The sequence below is a fragment of the Lethenteron reissneri genome, chromosome 6 (assembly GCF_015708825.2).
Source record: "Lethenteron reissneri isolate LAM-NWPU_2019-01 chromosome 6, ASM1570882v1, whole genome shotgun sequence".
Classification (NCBI taxonomy): Eukaryota; Metazoa; Chordata; class Hyperoartia; order Petromyzontiformes; family Petromyzontidae; genus Lethenteron; species Lethenteron reissneri.
The window spans coordinates 2301324-2325610 of NC_083784.1; the positions used below are offsets into that span (position 1 = coordinate 2301324).

The 24287-nt window shown below is 47.9% G+C and overlaps 1 protein-coding gene across 1 annotated transcript in view; it reads right to left on the minus strand.

Moving 5' to 3' along the window:
- Positions 1–24287, minus strand: part of LOC133353592 (dystrophin-like) — a 639339-nt gene that overhangs the window by 499842 nt on the left and 115210 nt on the right. Inside the window, 1 exon segment of the mRNA XM_061569957.1 lies at positions 16072–16133. Within this exon segment, the coding sequence (XP_061425941.1) occupies positions 16072–16133 (62 nt within the window).

Consider the following 24287-nt stretch of genomic DNA (forward strand, 5'->3'; position numbering starts at 1 on the left):
GGTCACGGTTATATCCTGCCCATTATGTTCAACAAGGAACGAAATAGCAGCAGATAAAGTATGGCACAGTTCTTGAAGAATTAATCTACCGTACACGACTATTTTAAATGTTCACAATGGATTGGGATGCTGCCATGGGGTGCAGTGAATAATAATGTTAATTTATAAAGCGCCCTTAAACAATCGTGGGGCTAGCACACTGGAGCGGCAATCAGGAGGTCGCCGGTTCGATCTCTCTGCACGGCGGGGGTCACATCGGTGGAGTGAAGCGTTGACGCTCTCCCATCTCTTTAAGGATGTCCAGCCAGCGTGCAAGAATATGCCAAAAATGCGCGCACCAAGAGAGGGCTCTCTAAAGCTGCCTCGAGAAGGAGGGCCTTCGGCCCTGCAGCGATGTACTCAAGGAGTTGCAGGGCTGCACTTTACCGTTCAGCCTTACTCAAAGATCACTTTACTTAAAGGGTGAATGTTAAACAGCAAGGATATTCTCGCGTGAACACGTCATGGAAGTAATACATATATAGGTTTTCTCAAAATACCGATGTAAAAGATCTGAGGTGGGTAATGTGGATTTGTCTGAACAATATGGACTTGTGCATAACCCAAGTGGATATCATTTCATTGAAAACATTCCACCACCTTAGAAGTCTCCCTTCTACTCCACTATTTAATGAAGTGGCCAGCCTTGAGAGCCACGAATAGTTAACCTCTGTTGTTTAAAGTGGAAACAGGTGGCACATAAATGTACAAAAAAAATGTTCTCAAACTCACCAACCCAGAAAAACGACACTCAAGACGTGAATCAAAAAAGAGTGCCAAGTTGGCACCTCGACTTGTGCAACATGAATTGCTACTTGTTTGGTAAAAAATAGACTCTGCAAAACAAACATATCTTTGCCAAGACATCAATACATTTCCAGTCTGACCTTTGCACACAGATCTCTCTTGCACAACCAAACAAAAACATGAAGAGCCACCTAAAAAGCACTTATGGAAAATTATACAAGCAATAACCCTTTTCCACTGCGGAGCCGAACCGTGCCGGGACAGTGCCAGGACTGTGCCGAGCCTGCCCGGCACAGCTCACGAGTACAACGCGTGCCGTACCGCCGGCGTCTCGCACGCAAACCATCATCGTGCGAACTCCGGTCATCCTCGCAGCAAGAGTAGCAGCAGCAGCAGCCGCGGTGACTTTTGGCTGAGACATCGAAATAAGACGGTGGTCGTTGCATCGTGCGGCGCTTTCAGACTCGCTGCATCTGCGGCCGTCTGGAACGCTCTTCCTTCGGATATTTTTAATCTAGATTGAAAACTCATTCATTTAAAACTGCTGTTTGTGCTTAGTTGGTTGTCCTTCCCCCGCACCTCCGATTCGTGTGGCAGGCTACGTACGGTGCGAAAGAAGTTCAACATACACACACGCAAAGAATAAATGCGGGACGTCGGCGTCCGACATTCACGTGAACTAAGTGTCGCAAAATAGGACGGAAATAATAATTAACCCCGCCGATGGCCTTGCTTGGCGCCAAGCCAGATTCACGTCTTGTGAGGTCAGAGGTCCACAGTTTGGTTCCAACTCGGCTCGGCATGCCACGGCAAAAATCCAGTGGGAAAAACAAAAACACACTGCTAGCGCCGAATCACACCAGGCTACAACCTGAGATCACGTCGGACGGCGGCACTGAACATGTATTAAACCGAAGCACGGTTCAGCTTATGCCAAACTATGGCCGCGCCGATCGAGACTCCGATTTGTCAACGCCGTTCACTGCCACCAAACGCAAACCTTCAAAAACACATCGGCTCGACGGGTCATCGGCCCGACGAAGCCCATACAGCGCCGTCAATTACCCTCGCCCGGTCCTCTCAACGGCGCTGGCCTCGCCTGACGCAGCAAAATGGCCCCTCGGCGGGACGCGCCGTAGAAGGTCAACCGCTTTTACATTGTTGTTTTTTTATAACCAGACCACTGTGACGCATTGTTGTGACGCGTGGCACGCGCCCCCGATGGGGTTTCCGTTTCGGCCCTGCCGGTCTCAGCGCATCTGCTGACCATAACGTACACTGAGCACCCGCCATCTGCCACACCTGTGGACACTTTTTTTTATATGATGCCTTTGAGTTGGCGTCATTCCTCTTGTTATGAGCGTCGAAACATATTTATGGTCGGAATTACACGCCGCACGGAATGTCCCAATCATTTAAAAAATGAATTGTGTTCAATTGGCTGATCATAATAGCAGCATTGCCATTCGCTTTTGATGGTACCAAGGCAATTGCTCTCCAAGTACTGCAATTCTACCTAATTAGTTCAACCAATTAATTAAATCTAGAGCGTGCTTTATAACGTGTGCTTCAAAGCTGCAAAAAGCCACCAATTTACATGTAATGCATTATATATTTCAGTCATTTTTACGATTAGAACAAATATGAAGAGCACAATTAAAATAAAAGACTTTAGCATCGTAAAGTGACATCTTCTCGTGCACTGCCTTGATAAGACGAAGCAGCTTGAATGTGTTGGAGACTTGAGTGGTTATTCTGGATAGTGGCACCCATACCAGATGATCAATGGCAGGCAATATCTGAACCAATCTTACCCTTTCAACAATCTGCACTGGGCCTGCATGCTTAAGTATGGGATAACTAGACAAAATGTATGGTGTGAGGATGCCTTCATCCATTGTAGAATTAAGAAAGGCTGGGATTTGTTACTTTATTTAAAAAATACATCACATTTACAGGAACTGATATATTAACTCAGCATTGTCCTTTTGAAAATCTCAATGTCAAAACTTGTAACCGCTCCTTATGAGTGTGTATATAAAAAGACAAACTAAACTAAACTATTTTTTAACTTACCAGGTTGAGCTATAGTTATTTTGCAGAAGTCACCTGGCCACAAATGATAGCTCAACGAAGTGGCTTATCAAGTGGAAATTTGCAGCAGCCAAATACTCTAAACGCGTGTTTCTAAATGTGGAGAGGAAAACCGGAGGACCTAGAGAAAAATCACGTGACCACGGGGTGAACATGTAAACTGCATATATACAAAGGCATCAGGGTCGAGATAGAACCCACGACCTCCTGTATACCAGGCGAGGTAGTTAACTTCTCGCCACCGTGACACACAAACATTTAAAACTTTGTAAATGGCAGCCTTGTAATTTACAATTGCTTTGATAGAAGGAACACACTGTTATCAAACGCTGCAGCTGAATATATATTTTTTTATGTGCACCTTGAACACTCAGACTCTCCACTGCCCTCAAAGGCATTCTGAAAACGACGCAGGAGGTGGAGAGAATTTTAAAAGTCTATTATGGAAAGGGTTAATGAGCTCAAAATTGAGTTGGCAGAAGGTCGCAGTCTTCCCTTGTGACTCCTCATCTCTGCGACCTGAACAAACAATAAACGCACGTGTCGCATTCACAATTGATTTGGATGCCGTGTGCGTAAAACGTGCTCAAAATATTTAACCGCTGGCATCACATCAACGCTCGCTGTCTATTCTCGAGCAAATAGTAAGGGGTGAGACGGAACACCGGTTGAGGGATTCGTTTCCCCCACACAATTGAGGGGGCCACCAGCAACCCCTCTCCTCTTCTGGATCCTCCACCGATGTTAACCTGCCCCCGAGAACGATTGTTTTTAGAGCGCTTGATAATTTATTATTAGTTTCTTATGATTATCCCCACCCGCCGCCTCGTCTAAACGCAACTGTGCACGGCGGAGGGAAAAAAGTGTTGGTTTGCGTGTGTTTTTTGTTGTTGCGAGTGACACTATTGAGTATTTTTTTCAGCCACTTATGTAATGCGTGGATGGGGGGGGGGGAGGAAGAGGTGGGTGGGAGAGGGAGGGCAGCGCGAACTTAAGCCGTCAGCAACTTTCTGCTCGCCCATGCTGAGTGCGCAGTGCGCTTTGCGAGCCCGCGGTGCAGCAGTTATCACGGCGGCGAGAAACGGGACCTGGGGGTTTGCTTCGCCAAGTCTCCCATGTGCCTTAAATTGAGTTCTGACAACCGTGACCTAATTGAAAATAAAAAAACCCTAAACTTCCATACCCAGGCAATTTCCATGTTTTTTCCCCCCCACTGTTGCTGCACTTTCCGCCCAACTCTTTTGATTGCTTTAGTTGTGCGAATAAGTGAATCGTTGAATAAATAAGCAAATAAAAGACGCTTCCACTCCGTGCACACGGAGCCAAGTTGTGAAAGTGCCACATTTTCGGAATGAGTATACGCTCCCAAACGTTGGGGTCATTTCGATAAGAAAAGGTTTTCTAATCGGGGGAATGTGTTTATTTAAACGCTGCTTTAAAATATGGAGAGATAACTTTCGGAAGATGACTTTTGAAAAGCACGTGGTATCGACTGTCCACCCAGTGGGAATGTTTTTCACTAGAGAACCGTCCTCCAGAACAAGATTTTGAACAGCGAGATTAAAAGACATCTTCCGCAAGACAACGCGTTCTCCGGATTATAAGACGTATCCCCCGACGTTTGCTTTAAAAGAAAGGGAAAATACGTGCATCATAACACTGGGTTTTGGCAGTGACGTAAAAACCTCATTTTCATAGGTGGCCACCGACACACTCTGATCCAGATACCAATGAACGTCAATCACTTCTGCCCTGCCCATCCAACTGCTGCTACTCCCAGCTTCCCGTCCCCCAGGTACGACTAGGACTACCCCAACCTCTACCGCTACCCTATCACTACCCCAACTCCTATTGCTGCCCCTATCACTACGCCTATCACTACCTCAACCCCTATCGCTACCCCTATCACGACCCCAACTCCTATCGCTACCCCAACTCCTATCGCTACCCCAACTCCTATCACTACCCCTATCACTACGCCTATCACTACCTCAACTCCTATCGCTACCCCTATCACGACCCCAACTCCTATCACGACCCCAACCCCTATCGCTACCCCTATCACGACCCCAACTCCTATCACGACCCCAACTCCTATCACTACCCCTATCACTACCCCAACTCCTATCGCTACCCCAACTCCTATCACTACCCCTATTACTACCCCAACTCCTATCACTAACCCTATCACTATCACTATCCCAACTCCTATCACTACCCCTATCGCTACCCCTCCTGCTACAACCAGGCCTGTCTCCAACCACTGTCATCTTATGTACAATTTTATAATTGTTGTAAAGCGCATTGGAATGAGGCGCTATATATAACTCTATATATATATATATATTCTCTGCGCCCGCCCGAATGCGTGCTTTAAATTCGGGTATCTAAATCGAGTTACGGTGTCCTTTGCTATGTTAATCGGGGCGTGTCGATGACACTTGTATGAACATCCGGAGAAGATGGTAATTAGCTGCAGGCAATTATATAACTTAATTTGTCACTGAACTTTTCACGGAACCGTAGCACTGTCGACGACGTCGCATTGTGGAGGAATGTGTGTTTTTTAATAATGTATGTTATCAAAATTAGCTCATATAACAACTAATAAAACCGTAATGTAGCGTGCGTTAGCTGTGCCGATGCCTATAAGGGAACCCACATAACTTAAATATGCTCGGTAACTATTTGTCGACCGGCCACATATCTCTCAACTGAACTATTTGCATTGTGTGGCTGAATCGCACTGCAAGGACACTGCATGTCCTTGCAGGTTCTAAATACACCGGATGACGCTGCACGTTTTTGGAAATGACAGCTCCGTTTCATGAACGTGTTATCCCTCGGAAGGCCTTCTGATTCTGTAATAATGCAATAAAAATCTGTAATGAAATTACATTAAAGTAATACCATTTGTTTAAAGAAATGAAGGCACTGTCTTGATAAAAAATATATATTTATTCATTTAAATTATTATACCATCAATGACGATTTTGAGAGAATTCTAAATCACTTGCATCTGCATTCCCCCCTCCCCTCCCTTTTAAACAAATGTTAGCGGTTGGAAACGACTTTTTCCTACCAACAAAGTAATTTTTCTGAAGTAAAACCCCACAAGGTACAAAATATGTATTAATTAATTTCAATGAGGGTTCTGACCAAAAATCTCAATGTTTTTGATCCTGAGGCAGATGAAAAAAATTAAGTTAATCGACATTAAACAAATTATCTTTTCTCCTTGCATATTCCCCCTAGCCCAACTTGCAACGCCGCAGATTCTGTTTGCCGAACCGCTTGAAGGAAGTCATGTGATATGGAAGGTTAAGGGGACAAATCTCCCATAAAGAGCGAGCTTCTGGGTTTTATAAAAAAAAAAACTCAGGCAACGACTGCCTTCAAACAAAAACGAGAAACACACGGGGGAAAGTGGTGTGGGTGAAAATGCAGAATTGCTCAAATATTGATTCCACATTCAACTATTCACAGTGAGCATTCTTAGGTTTTTGTTCAGACTCTATTCCCCACCCCCAATTTATGCCATGATCACTTATTGAATGATTCATTTCAGAGCCAGAGTCTGTGTATTATTTTTAAAAACATTCTTCAGCACAAACTTCAGTTTTTGATATCGTGAAGACTTTTGAAATGTTAGCAACACGGGTTGAGCGATTGCAACAATTGTGGGTAAATCGCATGATAAGCGTCGGGTGCAAATGCCGCCGCTATAAATCGTCGCGCAAGAACACAAATTTCCTGATAACATTTAACGATCGCTTAATATTGGTTGAATTTGATTTTGAGCACTGCTTTGTGACAGAAAGAGCGTGGGGAAAACGTTAACGTCAACTAAGCCGCACGCTGGGAATTAGACCGCGAGAGACAAAGAGGAGTGCGTGAGTCAGAGACATAATTCAAACCGTTCATAAAAGCCAATGGGTCCCCCCTGCACCCCACCGCTTCCGCACCGCCCCCTCACCTTCCTTTCCCCACATGAAAGTTCACGCACCCCGCTAGCGGTCCCCACTCGGTGGGGCAGCAGCGAGCCCCATCTCCTCTAAACTCAGGAACACGGCGTTCGGGACTTCTGTCCGTGGAGTTTCTGTGCCGGGCTCCGACTGAATTTTTTTTTTATTAAGTTAAAGAAAAAAAGAAAAGCAATGGGCTGCGGTAGGACACATCGCAAGCAAGGGATGGCGGCTGATGGTCACGAGAAATTATGCAGCGGAAGCCAAGGAATGGAACGCATCGAAGATGGAGATGGAGCGATGTAATCGGCTCCTGCGCAGGTGCCGGGTCGATTAATACATCGCAGGATCCTGAGAGATGGCGAAGGCTTTGGGAGGCCTTTGTCCAGCAGTGGATTGGTCATCACTGATGACGACGACAACGATAATGATGATGATGATGATAGCAGAACTGTAGGGCGAGGAAATCGATATTCACTCTTTCTGTCACCACTTCACACTGCGTGCCAAACGGAGAAACGAATCTTAAAAAGTGTTGAAGGTCATCGTGGATTTCATAACCGTGGCAGCCTGCAGCGACACTTCACAGCTTGGAGCTCTCCTGCCGAGCGCATGTATGGCTAGCGAGGTGCAAATTAACGCAAACAGCACTGCCTACGGGTGACCTGTCCCTACATCGGAGTCCCACCAAATCGCATGCGCGGCAGTGCAAAGACGAACAATAAACCAATTAAATATGTGTTGCAGGTCCGTGAACTGCCTTTCACTGACAATGATTTTGTCAGTGGGGAAGGGGGGGGGTCATGACCATGCCATAAGTATCGGCGCCCCGATCTGGCTGTCTAAAATGGGCAGCGAGACCTTTCAAAACGTGCGAGAGATTTTTCTAAACCCGCAACCGTTGCTTAGAATTCGCAGGATGACAATGGATGAGATTACAACGCGGCAACTAACATTTCATACGAGAGGAGACGTGTACTACCGCACCGATAACGAGCGGACAAGAAACAAGTGTGTGTGTGTGTTTTTTTAACCCTGACAATCCTGGTCTGAGTATCACAGCAAGAGCTGCGTTTTGTGTTTAGTTGGTTGTCCTTCCCCCGCACCTCCGATGAGCAAGTTTAGCTACGTACGGTGCGCCAAAGAAGTTCAACGTACACACGTACGTACAAGGAACACGAAGTGCCTCGGAGGACATCCACCGTGGATAGGGGGCGCAATGAAAGCCAATGAGTTACATTGGGAAGAGGTAAGAGGAGCACACGGGATTCGGATCAACACGCCGGTCGACAATCTCATCCGAACCGTGAAGAAGGGCGAGTGTTGGGCTCGGGGCAGGAAACGTCGCTGGAAGAGACGATGACCGACGCTCGGGAATAATGACGGGAGTGGCAGACGAGGAATGGAACGCGTTCCTGGAGTACGTCCGCAGAGGAGACGGAGCGATGAAATGGGCTCGTGAGCAGGTGCTGGGTAGATTGTTACGTCTCACATTCGCGAGAGAGATGGCGATGGCTTGGGGAGGGAACTTCATCGAATAGTGGATGTCTTTCCGATGCCCTCTTGTCTGCTCCATTGGCCCATAGCTGAAGCAGGAATGCAAGTTAGCCGTACGATTCGTTACTTTGTACCACAGCCTATTCAGGCGGTAGATGGGTGCGTACACCGCACAAATGGCATCGCCTAACATTGGCGTTTTGGTACAGCGCTGCTGCACCAAAGGCGCATTAGCCAAGCCCGTAATAACATTGCAATTGGCGATATATTCACAATGCACTCAACAGTAATGAAGTCGACTATTCCCCATACTCATGTGAACATACAAATGCCAACTGTATTCTCAGTCACTTAAAAGTGAGGGTGTAGAGTAATTACTTGGAGGCTCGTACAACAAACCACAACGGGTTCTGCCACAGCGGATGTGAACGGCACTGCTCGTGGCACAGAAGCCGGCCTTATAAGGTCCAAAAAGCCATCGCACCAACACAAAATCCCATTCATTTAAAATATCCATCTAATAAAAGGGCACAGTGGTGGGCAGGGTCGGCGCTAAATCCAGGCTGTCGCATGTTTCAGCTTGGCACGGGATAAGCGTCCAGCGAAAATGTTTGTAGCGCGACAGGGACGTTCGTAATAATAGCACAACGGCGTGTTTAACCTCACAGCGCACAAAGGTCGCGCAGGGGAGAACCGACAAAGTATAGTCCGATGCCACCGTGGGTCCAAAGCCATGCCAGCATAATGCCCCTTACATAAGAATCGGTGGCTTGAAAAAGTTTGGCATCGTGAAACCAGGCAGTTCTGTTTTTTTTTAAGGCACCCTCTGCGGATCTTGAACAAGGATATATATATGGAGATTGTTTTCTGTTAGTTTCATCAGCGGGAGACTTTTCCCCAAGTTGTCAATCCTGTCAAGCTGGCGAAAACTTTGAAAGAATTTCAAATGAGTGCACTAAACACCGCCAGCTGTTCCTCCAAAACACTTCACTTAGCAGGATCCGCGAGGACCTTAATTAAAACATAAAACTTATTGGCTTGGATGCAGCCACAGATTTCTGATAATTGCGCCTGCGCCACCATTGGGCCAAGAAAAAGCCCAATCTCTTAAAACGAAGCGTCAAGGCAAAGATTTGGGGGGCCGGCGTTTTGGTATCGTCAGCGTTCCAGCCACCCAGACTGTCTGGGCAGTCGGGCACGGACACTGAGCTCCATGAAACAGCCGTTTGATGTAAAAGTTGACGGAGTTCACCGATTGGCTGACCTGATCATATCGGGGAGGGGGTAGCTGGGGGTCATGCGGGGGAGCTGTAAACCCCTCACACCAACAACAACACGTCGACTAAACGGTAGACAGACTTGGTCGACAAGACGAGGAGAATGACCGAATTAAAGCCACAGACAAAGACTCAACGAATATTCCATAGGTTGTCAACGGCTGATTACGAGTACACATTTTCTTTTATGCTCATTGAAAATGACCACTCGTCACGATCGCATGTGCGTTTAGTAAGAGCGTGAATATTCCGTGCTCGAAGATATTTTGCGTTTCAAAGAAAAGAAACCGCAAAGTATCGGCGACCCATCGCTGAAGACTCGTCTGCTCCACAAGCACGCTTGCAAGTTTGCGAGGCTCGTAATAATATCTGGACAAAGTTGAACAAACCCCAGGAGAGTGCGAGAATAAGGCGACCTCGGACAAGGCGGCCCGCCGTGTTCCATCTCCTCCAGAGGGCTTCTCGGCGATTTGTGCCTCACCCGTCGCCTGCCCCCACTGACGTCCTCTTCCTCCCCCCCTCCCCCCATGTGTGCAGATACTACTGACTCGATTGTATGATACTACGGACTAATTGTATGCAGGGTGTGGAAGCATATGTTTCCAAAATAATTGGGGGGGGGAGGGGGTTTCGACAATTTTTTGAAAGCTGTTGGGTCAACTGTTTACCCCACATCTGAGGGGGGGGGGGTGGGTTCACTTTCTACAACTTTTTTGATTCAGGCCTTCTGAAAGGCTCTTGTAAGTTAGTTGACGGACAAACGGACACACGGAGCGCCGGGCTTTGTAACAGACTGCTGCTGCTGTTGTTGTTGCGGTGCCAATTCACAACGCGTGTGTTGCTCGCAGAAATGCAGACCTACGTTGCCACCAGGAAGGCCACCTGATGAACTGTGAACAACCCGAACTCAGCACAATTATTACAATATATATTGTAGAATGGCCTTTTCTGTTGCGTGTGTGTGCGTGTGTGTGCTTGCATCTCCATCTGCCGGGTCTGCGTAGTCTAGTGGTTAGCGTGCTAGGCTATGAACCCGGTCAGGGACGAATATCTGAACCGGTCCTGGGACTTCCCCTAGGTCGACTCAGCCCTAAACGAACAGCTGGTGTGGTGTGTAAACATTGTCACTCGGAAGACAAAGGCTGCCGGGCGTGGCGTTGGCCACCCACTCCTCGTGTGCTGTGCTGACCTTCAGGAGGTGCTCGCTAACAGCGCTTGCCCCAACAGTCTGCTTAAAGCTATATGGGGATCTTTGTCTGTGTGGGCATGTATGAAATGCAACTGCAATAGCACAGTACTGTTCTTGAGCTTGATGGGAGGGGCAGGCATCTAAAGCATGCCAGTTGTTTTTTGTGAAGTTGCTTTTCCCCTCGCATACAAACACATTCCTGCGGAGGGAGCTGATAGGAACGTTGGGTTGCTCAGTCAATGGCCAGGGTCAACGGCGGCGTGGTGTATACCGCAAATATGCCCGACTGTGAGGGCGGGCACAAGCCGGCGTGAGTAGGTTAAACGTTGAGTTTTATAAGGGCACCACGGGGTGACCAGCCCCTCCCCACCCAGCCCCACCCCTCCCACCCCCCACCGAGACCCACCCTCCCCACCCTCCCCACCCTCCCCACCCAGCCCCTCCCCACCCTCCCCCACCCAGCCCCTCCCCACTCTCCCCTCCCTGCACGACGGACGGACACAATAATCCCCTGTGGGCTGGTGTAACCAGGAGGTTCCTACGAGTAACACTTGCAGATTCATAAAAAAATAACAATGCAAGCTGCATTTGTTCGTACAGCCAAGATTGTTCGGATGAAGAAGGCATTCCCGGTAAATAAGACACAAAAACCCCCGAAATCACGAGACCACGGGAGTGTTTTATAAACGAGTACAACACTGCCCTTTTATGAGACGCACCATAATAGCTCAGTTGCTTTTGTAAGTGGGGCATTATCCCGGGAGCGGAGAGCATTTTTTTACGAGTACCCGTAAGTCTTAATTTTAGAACTTTCGTGACTGCAGGAATCATTATTTGTTTCTTTCGGTTAAGTCACGTCTAAAGATAAAATAATAAATTTAATTAAATAATAGAATACGACGTTTCGATTGCAACACAAGCAATCATCATCAGGTAAAATGAAATAGCGACATAAAATCCAACCAGAAAACTATAGACAGACATACCAGAAAACTGGTATGTCTGTCTTTAGACGTGACTTAACCGAAAGAAACAAATAATGATTCCCGTAAGTCACCCGAAAGGTGGAAAGCATCACGATCACCGATAGTGCGCGAGCACTGATCGAAAGAAAAGTCGCACTCCGTTTTTTCAGGCACCATTGTGAGACAGCCCAACAGCTTTAAGACCCCCAAATAACCTTTAGGCTCAGCACATTTCGGCTGATGTAATAATAGCAAGCCGGCCACAAAGGGATATCTAGAAATGAGACGTGACCTAAATCGTTTTTACACAGACGCTTAAATGCGCAGTGCTGTGTTTTAACAAGGGATATTGATTTATTGAATTGAATAAGAGGGTTGCATGGGGGCGCTGTGCCGTGTGCTCTGTGAAATGAGCAGAAATGCAACTGCCATTAAAGTATTAAGAATGCTAACTTATAGCACTCTGTTAATACACTGCTGTATCAAGGCCGCACTGTGTCGGGGCTGGTCGTGGGGGTTTGTTTGACCATACTTCACCACGCTGGTCAGTGCGGGTTGGTCAAGAGACGAGGGGTAGGGGGGGCTGGGTTTCCCAGGACCTGTTTAGATATCGCTCCTTCGCCACTCCTGTCAGCTGCGAGGGGGAAGTGAATTCAGGTCACTGGATTCAAAGCGCAGTGCGCCGGACCACTGCATCGCTGCTTATTTATTAAACTGGGGTTGCAGAGGTGACCCGAGTTCGAATCCTGGTCGCAGCTGACATCAGTGCCACCGTGCAAATCTTCACTGAGCTGCATGGTGAAGTATGGTGAAACAACCCCCAAGACCCACGTGGAAAGCCTTCATCTTGTAGCAGATCGACATAAGGGTGTAAATGGGATGTATTTGTTATTTCTTAAAATATTCATATGAACATATTACTCTTCTTTTATATGTGACGAGCCTTGTGACCTCTGTTTTAATTTACTGGATTGAATAACGCTATTTCTAACGTAGATCTTGCTCACTCAACTGAATGCCCATTGGTATATTTGCGGTACTTCAATATTACTTCACGTTTCAGTTACGCCAGTCAAATGTATTTAAAACAACTCTTGAATTTAAAAGGCAACGGAGCTGCAACATTGAACCCAGGGTGTAATCGTAAATATCCACTGGCTTAGCTAATTTTCATAAATTACTTCAGAATGAATTTGTATATATCAAATGCCTATCTGCTTTGAAATTTGAACTGGCAGTTAAAAAATACGTTGCCCACTTATGGACCAATTAAAACGTCTTGGGAGAAGCATATGGAGGGAGGGGAAAAAAGTGATTTTATGAATTCCGGCACATGTAATCTACTACCAATTACTGAATGCAAATGGGACCTCGTAAGGCCTGTGCGGGCTTTCATTTTCTAAAAAAAAAAAAAATCAACAGCCTCTGCAATTCCTTAATGGGAATCCGTGAATGCAACTAAGGTATGCCAAGAAGCAAAACCCTATTAGGAAATAAATAACATACATGCGCCGGGTCTAGCGGCTGCTCGTGAGTTCGAATAGCGCCGCCGGATCCTCGTCGGCGAGGGGAAATGACAGGGAGAGCCGACGACGTAGGGGGCCCGGAGTTGAAGGTGCAGAACATTCACGTCGGATTGGTCGTCAAGGGAAAACTAAGCGGGAACGAGGGGGTCGGCTTGGGGAAATGAAATGTGATTGGTGGAGAGTCGTGGAAAGTTCAAGAAAGGATGGGGAATAGAATGAACGGAGGGACAGGAGGGGATTGGGGGGGGAGCGCCTGACCAGAGTGGTCACCTGACGTGCGACGCGCCGTGCAGAAGACAAAGTTCAAGACTCACCCGGGGTGAGTCGTGAACTCAGCTCGGTCTGGGACAATGAGCTAGCACACAACAGGTACCGCCCCCTTCTGCTGGGTAGCACCTCCTGTGGCCGTGTCACGCACACAATCTGCTCGTTCGGGACAGCGCCCCAGCACGGGTATCGCAACGCCGGCATTTTCCAGCAGCATAAAACGCCTGTTAAAAAGTCTCGAGATGTAGTTTATATGTCGACAGAGGCGAGCCGTTGTTTGGCGATGCCACCGCTGGCGGACAAGCCTCCGCAACACGAGCCTCCCCCTCGAGGCTAGTTGGCCTCCTCTCCCATCGCTGGCTAAACATCTTGTACGAGTTGCGAGTACCCACACTCTACCCCGCGGCACGCAACCTGCCGGTCGACCGACTGCGGCGTTACCCGTGAACAATATTCCACCGGGTAGACATTGTTTCAACTGCCGCGCCAAGAGGCCGGATAGAACTGGTGACTTTTTGGATTCTAAGTCCAGTGCGTGCTGTCCATTACACCACGGCAAGCGGGTTGGAATGGTTTCGGAAGAATGTCCTTGGTAACGAAAAGCAACATTCCAGTGTGCCAAAATAAGAAGGCTGTTCATTGATGCATTACTACATGCTATGATTTAAAACAAATTTTATGGTAGTTCTTGTAAAAAATGGTTGGGGGGGGGGGGAATTAAAGTTGGGAAAAAAAGTGTGGAGAGATGCACGCTTGAAATTAAATCGAGAGACGGAGAGAGAAATACGGATTGAGCGAACCTTCCGTAGGTTAACACCTTTCTGAAGTACCGTAAATATCAGTGGCCTTGGGCAGGACGCGTGGGCAGGGATGACGGCCGATCGTCAAGTACAACGATGGAGAGGCGGCCATGGGATGTAACGCGTCAGAGAAGGATCGCGAGAGAGACGATGGCAGCTTGGTGAAGCTTTCATCCAGCAGTCGATTGATTAGGGCCAAAAACGATGAGAAAAGTCAAAGTCGCGTTCGGCGTCGCCTGTACATGACATGTGACGAGCGATCGGCCAGACGCGTGGGAACATTTGCGGTGCCCGCGAGCGTTGTGGAGTACGTTGCGACAAACTTACGGGTGCGTGCGGCGATGGTTGAACATTTTGCGTGAGCGTGTCAGGTACGTGGCACACGTGTTCCACAACTACGTTCACATTGCGTGATGGGTGTCGGCGATTCGTGTGTTGTGTTTAGTTTCTTGTCCTTCCCCCCCCCCCACACCGCGCACCTCCGATTATAACGGTTGGCTACATACGGTGCGAAAAGAGTTCAACGTACGTACACGTTGCTTGATGTTGTCTATGTGGCTTTTCCACAGTTACGACGCTGCATTAAGAAAGACACGTCACCACCGCTGTAAATGAATGTAAATTAATTATCTCGTATCGCAAACTTCTGCTTAATGTAGGAATAATGACTTGTAATAAAGCATGTATATAGGCCTTTGAATATCCTAAAATGTAATTTGGGTTCTGCGGTGTTTGATTAAACTTCGGTGCTTGCTTAGATTAAATAATTTGGCTTAATTAAGCAGCATGAAGCCTGATTTAATATAAACGTGTGAAATTAGGCCACATGCCTTGCATAAAATGGAAACAGATGCCATGTAGGCACCAGTAGGCACTTGACAAGGCCCACCACAACGTCGTATAAAGTCACCCCAATATGAACAAAAACCGTCATGCATCCCGTGCGCGGTGCAACAACACAATACAACAACCGGGGCTGATGCCGAATCAGTGGAATATTAAAGCATGACGAAATGCATGTTTCAAAATATCAAGGTTAGAACTCACTGCCTTGTAATTAATGCTTGACCTCCGACATGCTGACGCTACAACAGAAATATTACCAAGGCAACGATGCCGTGTGACCATACAGATTGGGGACGAGTGCCGTTAGCGAGCACCTATTAAGACCGCCACGGCGCATGAGGAGGCAGTGTGCCCGACACACCATGCCCAGCCACCTTTGTTTCCCCAGTGCTGAAGTTTACACACCACAACATGTACTCATTTAAGGCCGAGTTAACCTAGGGGGCAATCCCATGACAGGTTCATATATCACTCGCCGCTGATGTTTAAGCCGTGGCAGAGAATCAAACCCAGGATGTCGGGTGCACGAACCATTAACCTACCAACTCCCCCAACAATGCCACACAAACACACACACACAGAAACACGAAGTTTCAATCACAAAAACTTTCCCGGCTGTCGACTACGTAACGTTATTGTAAACCTGGGTCACGATCGGAGCCAGACTGCAAATTAGATGTTCCACCTCGGTTCGGCACTGATACAAAAAAAGACGCGTGTCCAGTTGACGAAGGAGTGGATTAATTACATTATTAAACGACCAGCAAGCATGAACATATTTAAAACTGCTGACGCCCAGTCTCGAAGGTGCAGACAACATCGTGGCGGCGGCGGTGGTGGTAGGAGAGTATTTACATACCTTATGGAACTGTGCATTCACCCACTTGGTAAACGTTTTCTTCTGCACGTCTTCCCTCTCATCTGTTATCAAAGAATGGCAGTAAAAAAAAAAGCATTGTTAGCACTGTGACGAAACAAAGCAGCTGTTACAAGCAAAATGCTGTTGGCAGAAAGGAGAGAGAAACGATTAGCACAATTGTCGACCCTCGGAGTAGACATTATGATCAACTGCAAAAACTGATACAACTGGTGGGAGCTTCTTCATGAAGTGAATTCCAGCAGCTCCCTGCGCGGGGAGTGAACAGTCGAACATCATGGCGAACAGCGTGTGCGGTACAATGTGGAAGCACATCGAAGAGGTTATCCCACACAACTGACAAACCTACAAAGTGTTTAGTTGAAATCACATATGTATGCATGTTGAACTTCCTTCGCACCGTACGTAGCCAACCGTACGAATCGAAGGCGCCATTGAGCGGTGAATGGTAATACAGTAAAACCTTGGATTGCGACTAACTTGGTCTGCGAGTGTTTTGCAAGACGAGCAAAATTTTAAAATAAATATTAATTTGATAAACGAGTGAGGTCTTGCAATACGAGTAGTACGTGTATACGCTTTGTCTGCCGAGCGTCACGTGATCACAACTGATATACGGGTGCTTTGATATACGAGTGCTTTGGATTACAAACACGTTTCCGGAACGAATTATGCACGCAATCCAAGGTTTTACTGTAGATATTTTAAAGAAAATCGTATCAAAACTTTTGCATGCATTCAAATGGAACGCACACACCAAATACGTTTCTGAGCTCAGAATAAAATCAAAATTAAACCACGGAGACAAACGATTCTTATTACGAGACTGAGAAGTCTGAAGAAGAAGAGGAACGTTATGATTTTCTAAATTAGTCCTTGTTTCATTTTGATCTGAGAGATAGCCTGTGCTCAAGTGGGCATGCGCAATTTATTCAGCTTTTAAATCATTCCAAACTTGTTGGCGAATTTACTGCAATTTCAGCAAAACTTTTCAATTGACTTTTGCTGAAATTAACTTTTTCAATAGCGCACACTGCAAATTCAGTCATCTTCGCCCAACGCCCGCACAAAAAACTCGGAACGTGCAAAAATAAACGGTGGTGGTGCGTTCAGCGGAGGAGTGTGCGATGGGTGGACGTGGCGGCGGCGAGGGTGGGAGACCACGCACAACAGAACCGGACGGCAAATAAATAATCGCAAAACCAACGGTAATCTCCCAACACCAGCAAACATCCCGCTTGACGGTGGAATGTAGCAGGGTCAAAAATGGGCTCAGCTTGCCGGATGAGACCAGAGTACCGGTGCCTGCGATTTTTTCCCGAGGCAGGGTAAACACACGTGACGGAGGAGGACGACGGCTCGTCCCGGGGACTGTGGCCCGTAAATGATGCCGCTCCGGCAAATTTAATAGCTCGCGCAATAGCTAAACGGCAGGGCATTAAGCGGCGCTGGCCAAAATCCAGTAATCGTGTTGCCCACGTCGTGGATTCCTGTGAATGCCGTGCACGTTTTATTTTTTTAAAAATTACCGGACAAGCCTTGCGGAAGATGTTCTCCCGCAAGGCGAGTGCTGCGCTGGAATATTTTTTTTCAGCACAGACCGCCACAGAACGGAGCTGCGTATTAATTTTTCATGCTGCCACAGCGGTGTGATGATCAGCAGCAGCGCGCACTGGACTTGCAAACCGGAGGGCGCGCGTCGCTTTGATTGAATCTGCCGGCCCCGGGAGTTGAAACAACGGGACAGGTTTCTTAACCCTCCCATCACCCCCCCACCTACCCCCCCCCCCACCTATCCCCCCCGGTGTGCGCACATTTGTGCGTTGAACTTCTGTCGCACATCGCCAACCGTGCTAATCGGAGGCGCGGTGAGTTTTGAGTGGTCGCGTAAGCGCCGCGTCCGAGCGAGCAAATAACGTTGACAGGTTCCGCCACCACCACTAACCACTCTCCCCTGCCGTCCCCGTGTTCATGACCATCACAAAGCCTCACTTAAAACTTGGCAGAGCCACCACGGAAGCATTGTCGCCCTGCCGCCCGCTGCTGTGTTAAACGTCGTGGTTACGTCGCGCCGGAGCGATGTTACAAAAATCGGCCGAGCGAGCATTGTGAAGTCACCGTGCACACCGACTCCCTTGACGTGCTCGCTCTCACGCACCCCCGATGCCCGCCCTCTCGATTAAACGACTACAACGTTCCTTTTTTATCTTACCAGGCAGGCCTCACTGAGCTATACAGTACAGCTCTTTTTCCGTCGCGACCTGGCCACAAAATGACAGCTCACGACGAAGTGGCTCATCAAGTGGAAAGCTATCGCAGCCAAATACTCTGTGGGGTTGGGGGGTGGAAACGGAGGATCCGGAGAAAAATCCTCACGACCACGGGGGGAGAGAGAGAGAGACACGCAGACTCCAAATGTACAGCAGGGGTCAGCGTCTCCGTAACGCTCGCAGCAGCAGCGACTCTCACGAATGTGAATGCGGTTGCCCTCTGCCCCCTGTCCTGATTTTCGGTCCACACTTGAGCCCCTTTCCCATGAAAGGGGGGCAGGAGAAGGGCGAGCCCGGCCCCTCCCCCCCCCCCCCCACTATCAGAATACGAATCTTTATTTCGACTGGAGCAATCCGATGAGCTATAAAGCACTTTTTCACAAAATGTCCAGTAGGGGCGGGTCAGAAAGTTTCAACAAACAAGACAAAAACACGACGGGATTGCAAAGTATAGGAAAGGCAAGCGAATCACTCAAGTAAAATAAAACTAAACTATTTTTTATTTGACCAGGTAAAGCCCGCAGAGCTCTTAGCGACCTGGCCGCAAGTCATAGGTCATCGAAGTAGCTCGTTCGTTCGTTCGTTTCTCAGTCCGCTTGTCCTGGTGAGGGTCGCGGCGGCAGTGGCGGTCCACACCTCCCTTTCCCTGGCGATGGACTCGAGCACTACACTACTCTCCACTATACACTACTAAACTATACACTACTATACACTACACTATACACTAATATACACTACACTATACACAACATTATACACAGACTCGAGCTCTTCCTGGGGAATTCCCAGGCGTTCCCAGGCCAGCCGAGCGACATCGTCCCACCACTACGCTATACACTACTACACTATTACACTATACACTACACTATACACAGCGACATGGTCCCACCGCCAGCAGCAGCAGCGTGTCCCGGGCCGGCCCCGGGGTCTTTGCCCAGCGGGCCGTGCTGCTGCTGCTGCCCGGTAGAGTTCCAGGGGGGGGTCTACCCTGGGGCCGGCTTCCTTTACCGGGTGCCCGAACTAACCTCAACCTGGCTCCTCTCGATCCGGAGGAGCAGCAGCGGTGCGACTCTGAGCCAAATAGTCTAAATAATCTAAACGCATGTTTCACTCATGAGTGCTCAGCCTCCACCCCTCCCCCCCCACCTTTCTAAATGATCACAGTCAAGCCAGAAGACGTTGGACAAAAATGCATGGCACCTAAAGTGATGTGGGTGTCGCAGCCTTCGCATACCCATTCACGCTTCACGGTCTTGTTACTGCTGCTGTGCTCACTGCAACGCGGATCTCTCCCGCGCTAACGAGATCGTCGTCATCATCATCGCGTGTAACAAATCGAACGCGCTATTCCCTCATTATTTGCGATGAGGGATACGTTCTGGAGACGCACGTGATCAGTACATCTCGCGGATAATGATATTGGCCTACGAAAACATATCCTTTTAATGAATTACCTTAAACAAATACATAAACGAGCTATTAAATACGTGAAAAGTATATCATCGCATTCTCTCTCATCGCTGTCTTTCTCTCTCGATGCAGTCGTGTCGAGTTCCAAATGCGATCTCAGCTATCCAAAGTTCGTGAATAACGAGGGGATACTGTGAACTCAAACTCATCGAGCTCCGCGTTTCATCACTCGCGTGAGCACCCCTCCCTCCCTTCTTGACCTCCTACCACCACACTCGACCCTCTGCCACCGCCAACACGCAAACGCGCGCCCCCTACCAAACAACCCGCCGAGATCGGTCCAAATTATAAGGGCCAGCCAGGCCTTAGCTTAGAATGAGGTTCACCCATCTTGCCCGAGAGGCAGCGAAAGGCGCATAAAACACGAAGCTGTGCACTTAAACCGTGACAGACGAGGCTCAGGAAACGCTGCGTCATTGACTGAAGTGAAGTGGGTGGGAGGACGCTGAAAGAGCAATGGTCCACAAAGTCTTGGATGAAGCGATTTTGAAATTTTTTTGGCCCAGACAGGAGCTTATTTATGCAGCGGTCGCCCACCCTTCCGTGCGGCTTTGGGTGATTATTGTGCTGCGCGGACGAAGAAAAAAAACGCTCTCCGATTCCTCTTTCCGAATTCGCAGTGTGTTGAACAATGCATGCGGCGTGGGAGATTCACAAACCCCGATGTAAGGCTATGTTATAAACTGACACATGGGCACCATAAGACACCACCCCCGCCCCCACACTCTAATGTTCGACCTGTCTGTGGTATATCCCGCAAACAAAGTAATTGAGCAGAATTTGTGGAGCAAAACCTGAAAAAAAATGGAAATTATTCATGAGAATAATTAAATCGTAACCGACTGCATTTTATCAATCCACCACCGCAAGTATGTACGCTTGGCTTCTTTCGCACCGTACGTAGCCAGGGGGTTGTTTGACCATACTTCACCACACAAGTGAGCGCGTGTTGATGAAGGAAAGTGGATGGGGTGGTGGGGGGGCAGGACCAGCTGGGATGCCACCACAAAACAGCTGTTGGACGTGGCTGGGTGTCGAACTCGGGCCACAAGGTTCATTCCGCGGTGCTCTAACCACCGCACCACCGCTCCACATAAACCGGAAAATTGAACGTGGCTATGTTCAACCTCTCGGGGACAACGAAGTGTGAAGATGCCAAATATTTACCGGTGTTATGGATGGCGACCAATCAGCGGTAGCCACTAGGGACCCAAACAAACACAAATCGCTCTTCGATAAGCCAATATACTTCAACACAACCATAACTGCACCTCACAACGTGGTTGTTATATCAAATTACTGCATTAATCTAAAATCACACCTTAACTGTTTAATGAAATTGCAACACGTATGTTCGTCACAATAAATCAAGCGAGCCATCTGTTTTGGTGATGCCAGCATACCAGCCTTATTATTCAGCTGTACAGATATAAAAACACAACCTGTGTGCACAGCACGCATTATGTAGGTGCGATCAAAGTGCTCTTTTGGTGTGAAATATTAAACGAGTCAAAACAACCGACATTTAAGTGGAATTTAAAGTAATGGTGTTCTGGCTTCATTTAAAATTCGTTAATATACTGATGGGATTTTTTTGTGGATACTTGGTTCACTGCTAAAGTATAATATAGGAATAAATATATATTGGAATAAGGTATTGGTATATTTACATTTCGGGCAGAGTGCTGACAAAGCGGTTAGCACGCCGTATACTGAACCACGAGACCTGAATAAAATGTCGTGCCCTGGGCTAACATCATCGGAACCGGTGTTAGGGCCCCCTTTCTCCAGGCTGCATTGACCGGCGTGGTGAAGTCTTGTTAAACTAGCCCCATGACCGACACAGCATAGTGAGGCCTTCATTCAGTAATGGCTTTAAAAAAGGTTTTGTTGAAAGACAAATTATATTGCAAAGAGAAGTAGCAGAGATATCTGAAACGTACGTATGTATGTATGTAGAACTTCTTTCGCACCGTACGTAGCCAACCGTGCTATTTGGAGGTGTCGAGGAAGTAAAAAAAACTTAACACAAAAAGCAGTTCTAAAGAAATACGTTTTTTTTTTTATCGGGTCAGACATCAATCGCCAATAATGTTAGCTATGGCCTGGTAATTTAATTCAGTGAATTCAGGTCACCCAGTTCAGAGGTCGGGGTGCTAACCACTGTGCCACCGCTCCGCCAACCACCCCCCCCCCTCCCACCCTCAATCAAGCTCCCCATGATGAGGAGTTGTTTAATATCCAGCGCAGACTCTTTAATCCCAGTGACCCGGGTTCAATTTCAGCCAATGTATCCATCGGAGAGTCTCCCACAGGTCAGCTCTGCCCGAAATGAGTTCTTTGTCCCGTGAGCATTGGCCTTCGCGTGTCAGGCCGAGAAACAGGGGACATCTCAACAGCACTTGCCGCAGTGGGTGGGGGGATATAAATAAGACGGTACGGATGTGTACCGTGTATATATATTACAACGCCCTCACGTTCATACGCAGTCGGGAACAGAGCAATTGTGCTGGCTTGTTATTACAGCCAATAGGCTACTCATCGTCATGCCCGGCAAATGTTGTGGTCATTGCGTTTGTCCGAGGCCACTGCACTACAAAGTTCAAAGTTCATTTATTAGGTATAGCCCTGTGAGCCATTCGGCTCTTGAATCGGGTGCAACCGCAACAAACAAAAAACAAAAACATGAACAAGAAAACATCTTAAAGTGACCGATTGCTATAGAATTGATCATACAGCTTACCCAATGCTTGTGCCCAGAATTCTATAGATTTTGGGAAAAATATTGCAAACTAGCAACAATACTTACATAGGTTTTCCTGGTTGTGCTGTATAGCTATCTCGTGTGTTTTCTGGTTGTTTGTACCGGGTACTGCCTGGCATGACGTCCCACTTTTCGCTCGGGAACGGAAATTCAGTTCCTTCAGAATCTACCCAGGATGTGGAGCAAAACGTCGGACATCGTGCCGAACAACCACGTGATACAACCAGAAAACAAACGTTTAACCCGATGACTTTCTGTGCTCCCCCCTTCTCGGTACCGTCGCGGTTTGTATGCTCTGTATGGGGGGGGGGGGGGGCTCTTGTTGAAATACAATAAACAGAGAAAAAAACCGACGGTGGCCACGCGCTAAACTATGCGGAGCTTCAAGAGGTGAACATTGGGGAGGTGAGGCAAGGTTAGGGCACGCGCGGTGTAGCCAGCCGTGCACTGCAACGCAACGAAGCATCCAACGCGAATGCAAATTGAGCACATTTTTGTAGTTGTCCTCGTAGCTAAACGGAACGCTATTTGCCCTCGCGTGGGAGGTCTGGGAGCGTGCCCATACAGATGACACGCCTGCCTAACACCGCGTGGTGCAGGCTCGCGGGGTGCTGGAACGCGAGAGAGGCAGAAGTCTGGCGCCTGCCTCCTCCTCCTATGTGGTCTGTGGTCCGTGTGTTCTCAGCTGCCCTTAGGCCACGTTTGAAGCGAAGGCCAGGAACGGGCCCGGTAAGCGCAGCAAGTTCCACCCCCCCACTCCCCCGATTGAGTCCTCTTTTAATATTTTTTTCGGAAGTTCAAATGAAGCACAAACACTCGATATGGTCGAAACGTGACACTGTGCCGAACGAGTGACTCAGGGGTCAGGCCTTGCCCACTGCGTGCTCGAGATGACGAGTCACCGACGTCGGCCAAAAGATTCACTTCCAAACTTACCGTGTCAATAGCCACAAGGGATGTGAACATCTATTTCTCATAACAGTGGAGTCATGACTAATATTTAATGGTTTTTTTCATCATTTGTTCAGCAGCCTTATTATGGCTTTCCATTTTACGATGCTATAAAATGTGCCATTTTTTATGACTGAGCACTTGGCTAGCTAGGCTTGCACACACACACACACAATATGCATATACACTCCTATGCTAGGATTTCCAATACAACTGAGATATGGTAGAAATGAGACAATGTGCGGTGGGTTGGTGGCACAGCAGTTAGTGCACTGCACTATGAACCCAGTAAACCCGCGAGTGTAATTACTGGCCATGGCCAACACCATTGGCGAGTCCAGTAATATCTGAACCGGTCTTACCCTGAACCCTTAACCCAACCCGCACTAACCAGTGTGGCGAAGTATGGTCAAACCCCCCCCCCCCACCCCATGACCGACATGGGAGAGGTCTTCATCTCATCCAGCAATCACACTTCACTTTGCCCACCAATCAATTATTTTGAATGTAATGCTTCAAAAATGGCACGGAGCCATTAAAACTGCGTGTTTTACGTCTTTCTCCTGATAATTTGCATTTGTCCGTTAGCAGGCAGATTGGTCACGGCGAGAGTCCGTTAATGGCCAAGCGAGCGAGACCAACTCCTGCCAAGTGGCCCACAGCCTTCATGCCCCCCCCCCCCCCCCACAATGTTTCCTACTTAATTTCTCGTCACTGCTGGCAGCGGGAATGATTTAAACAGC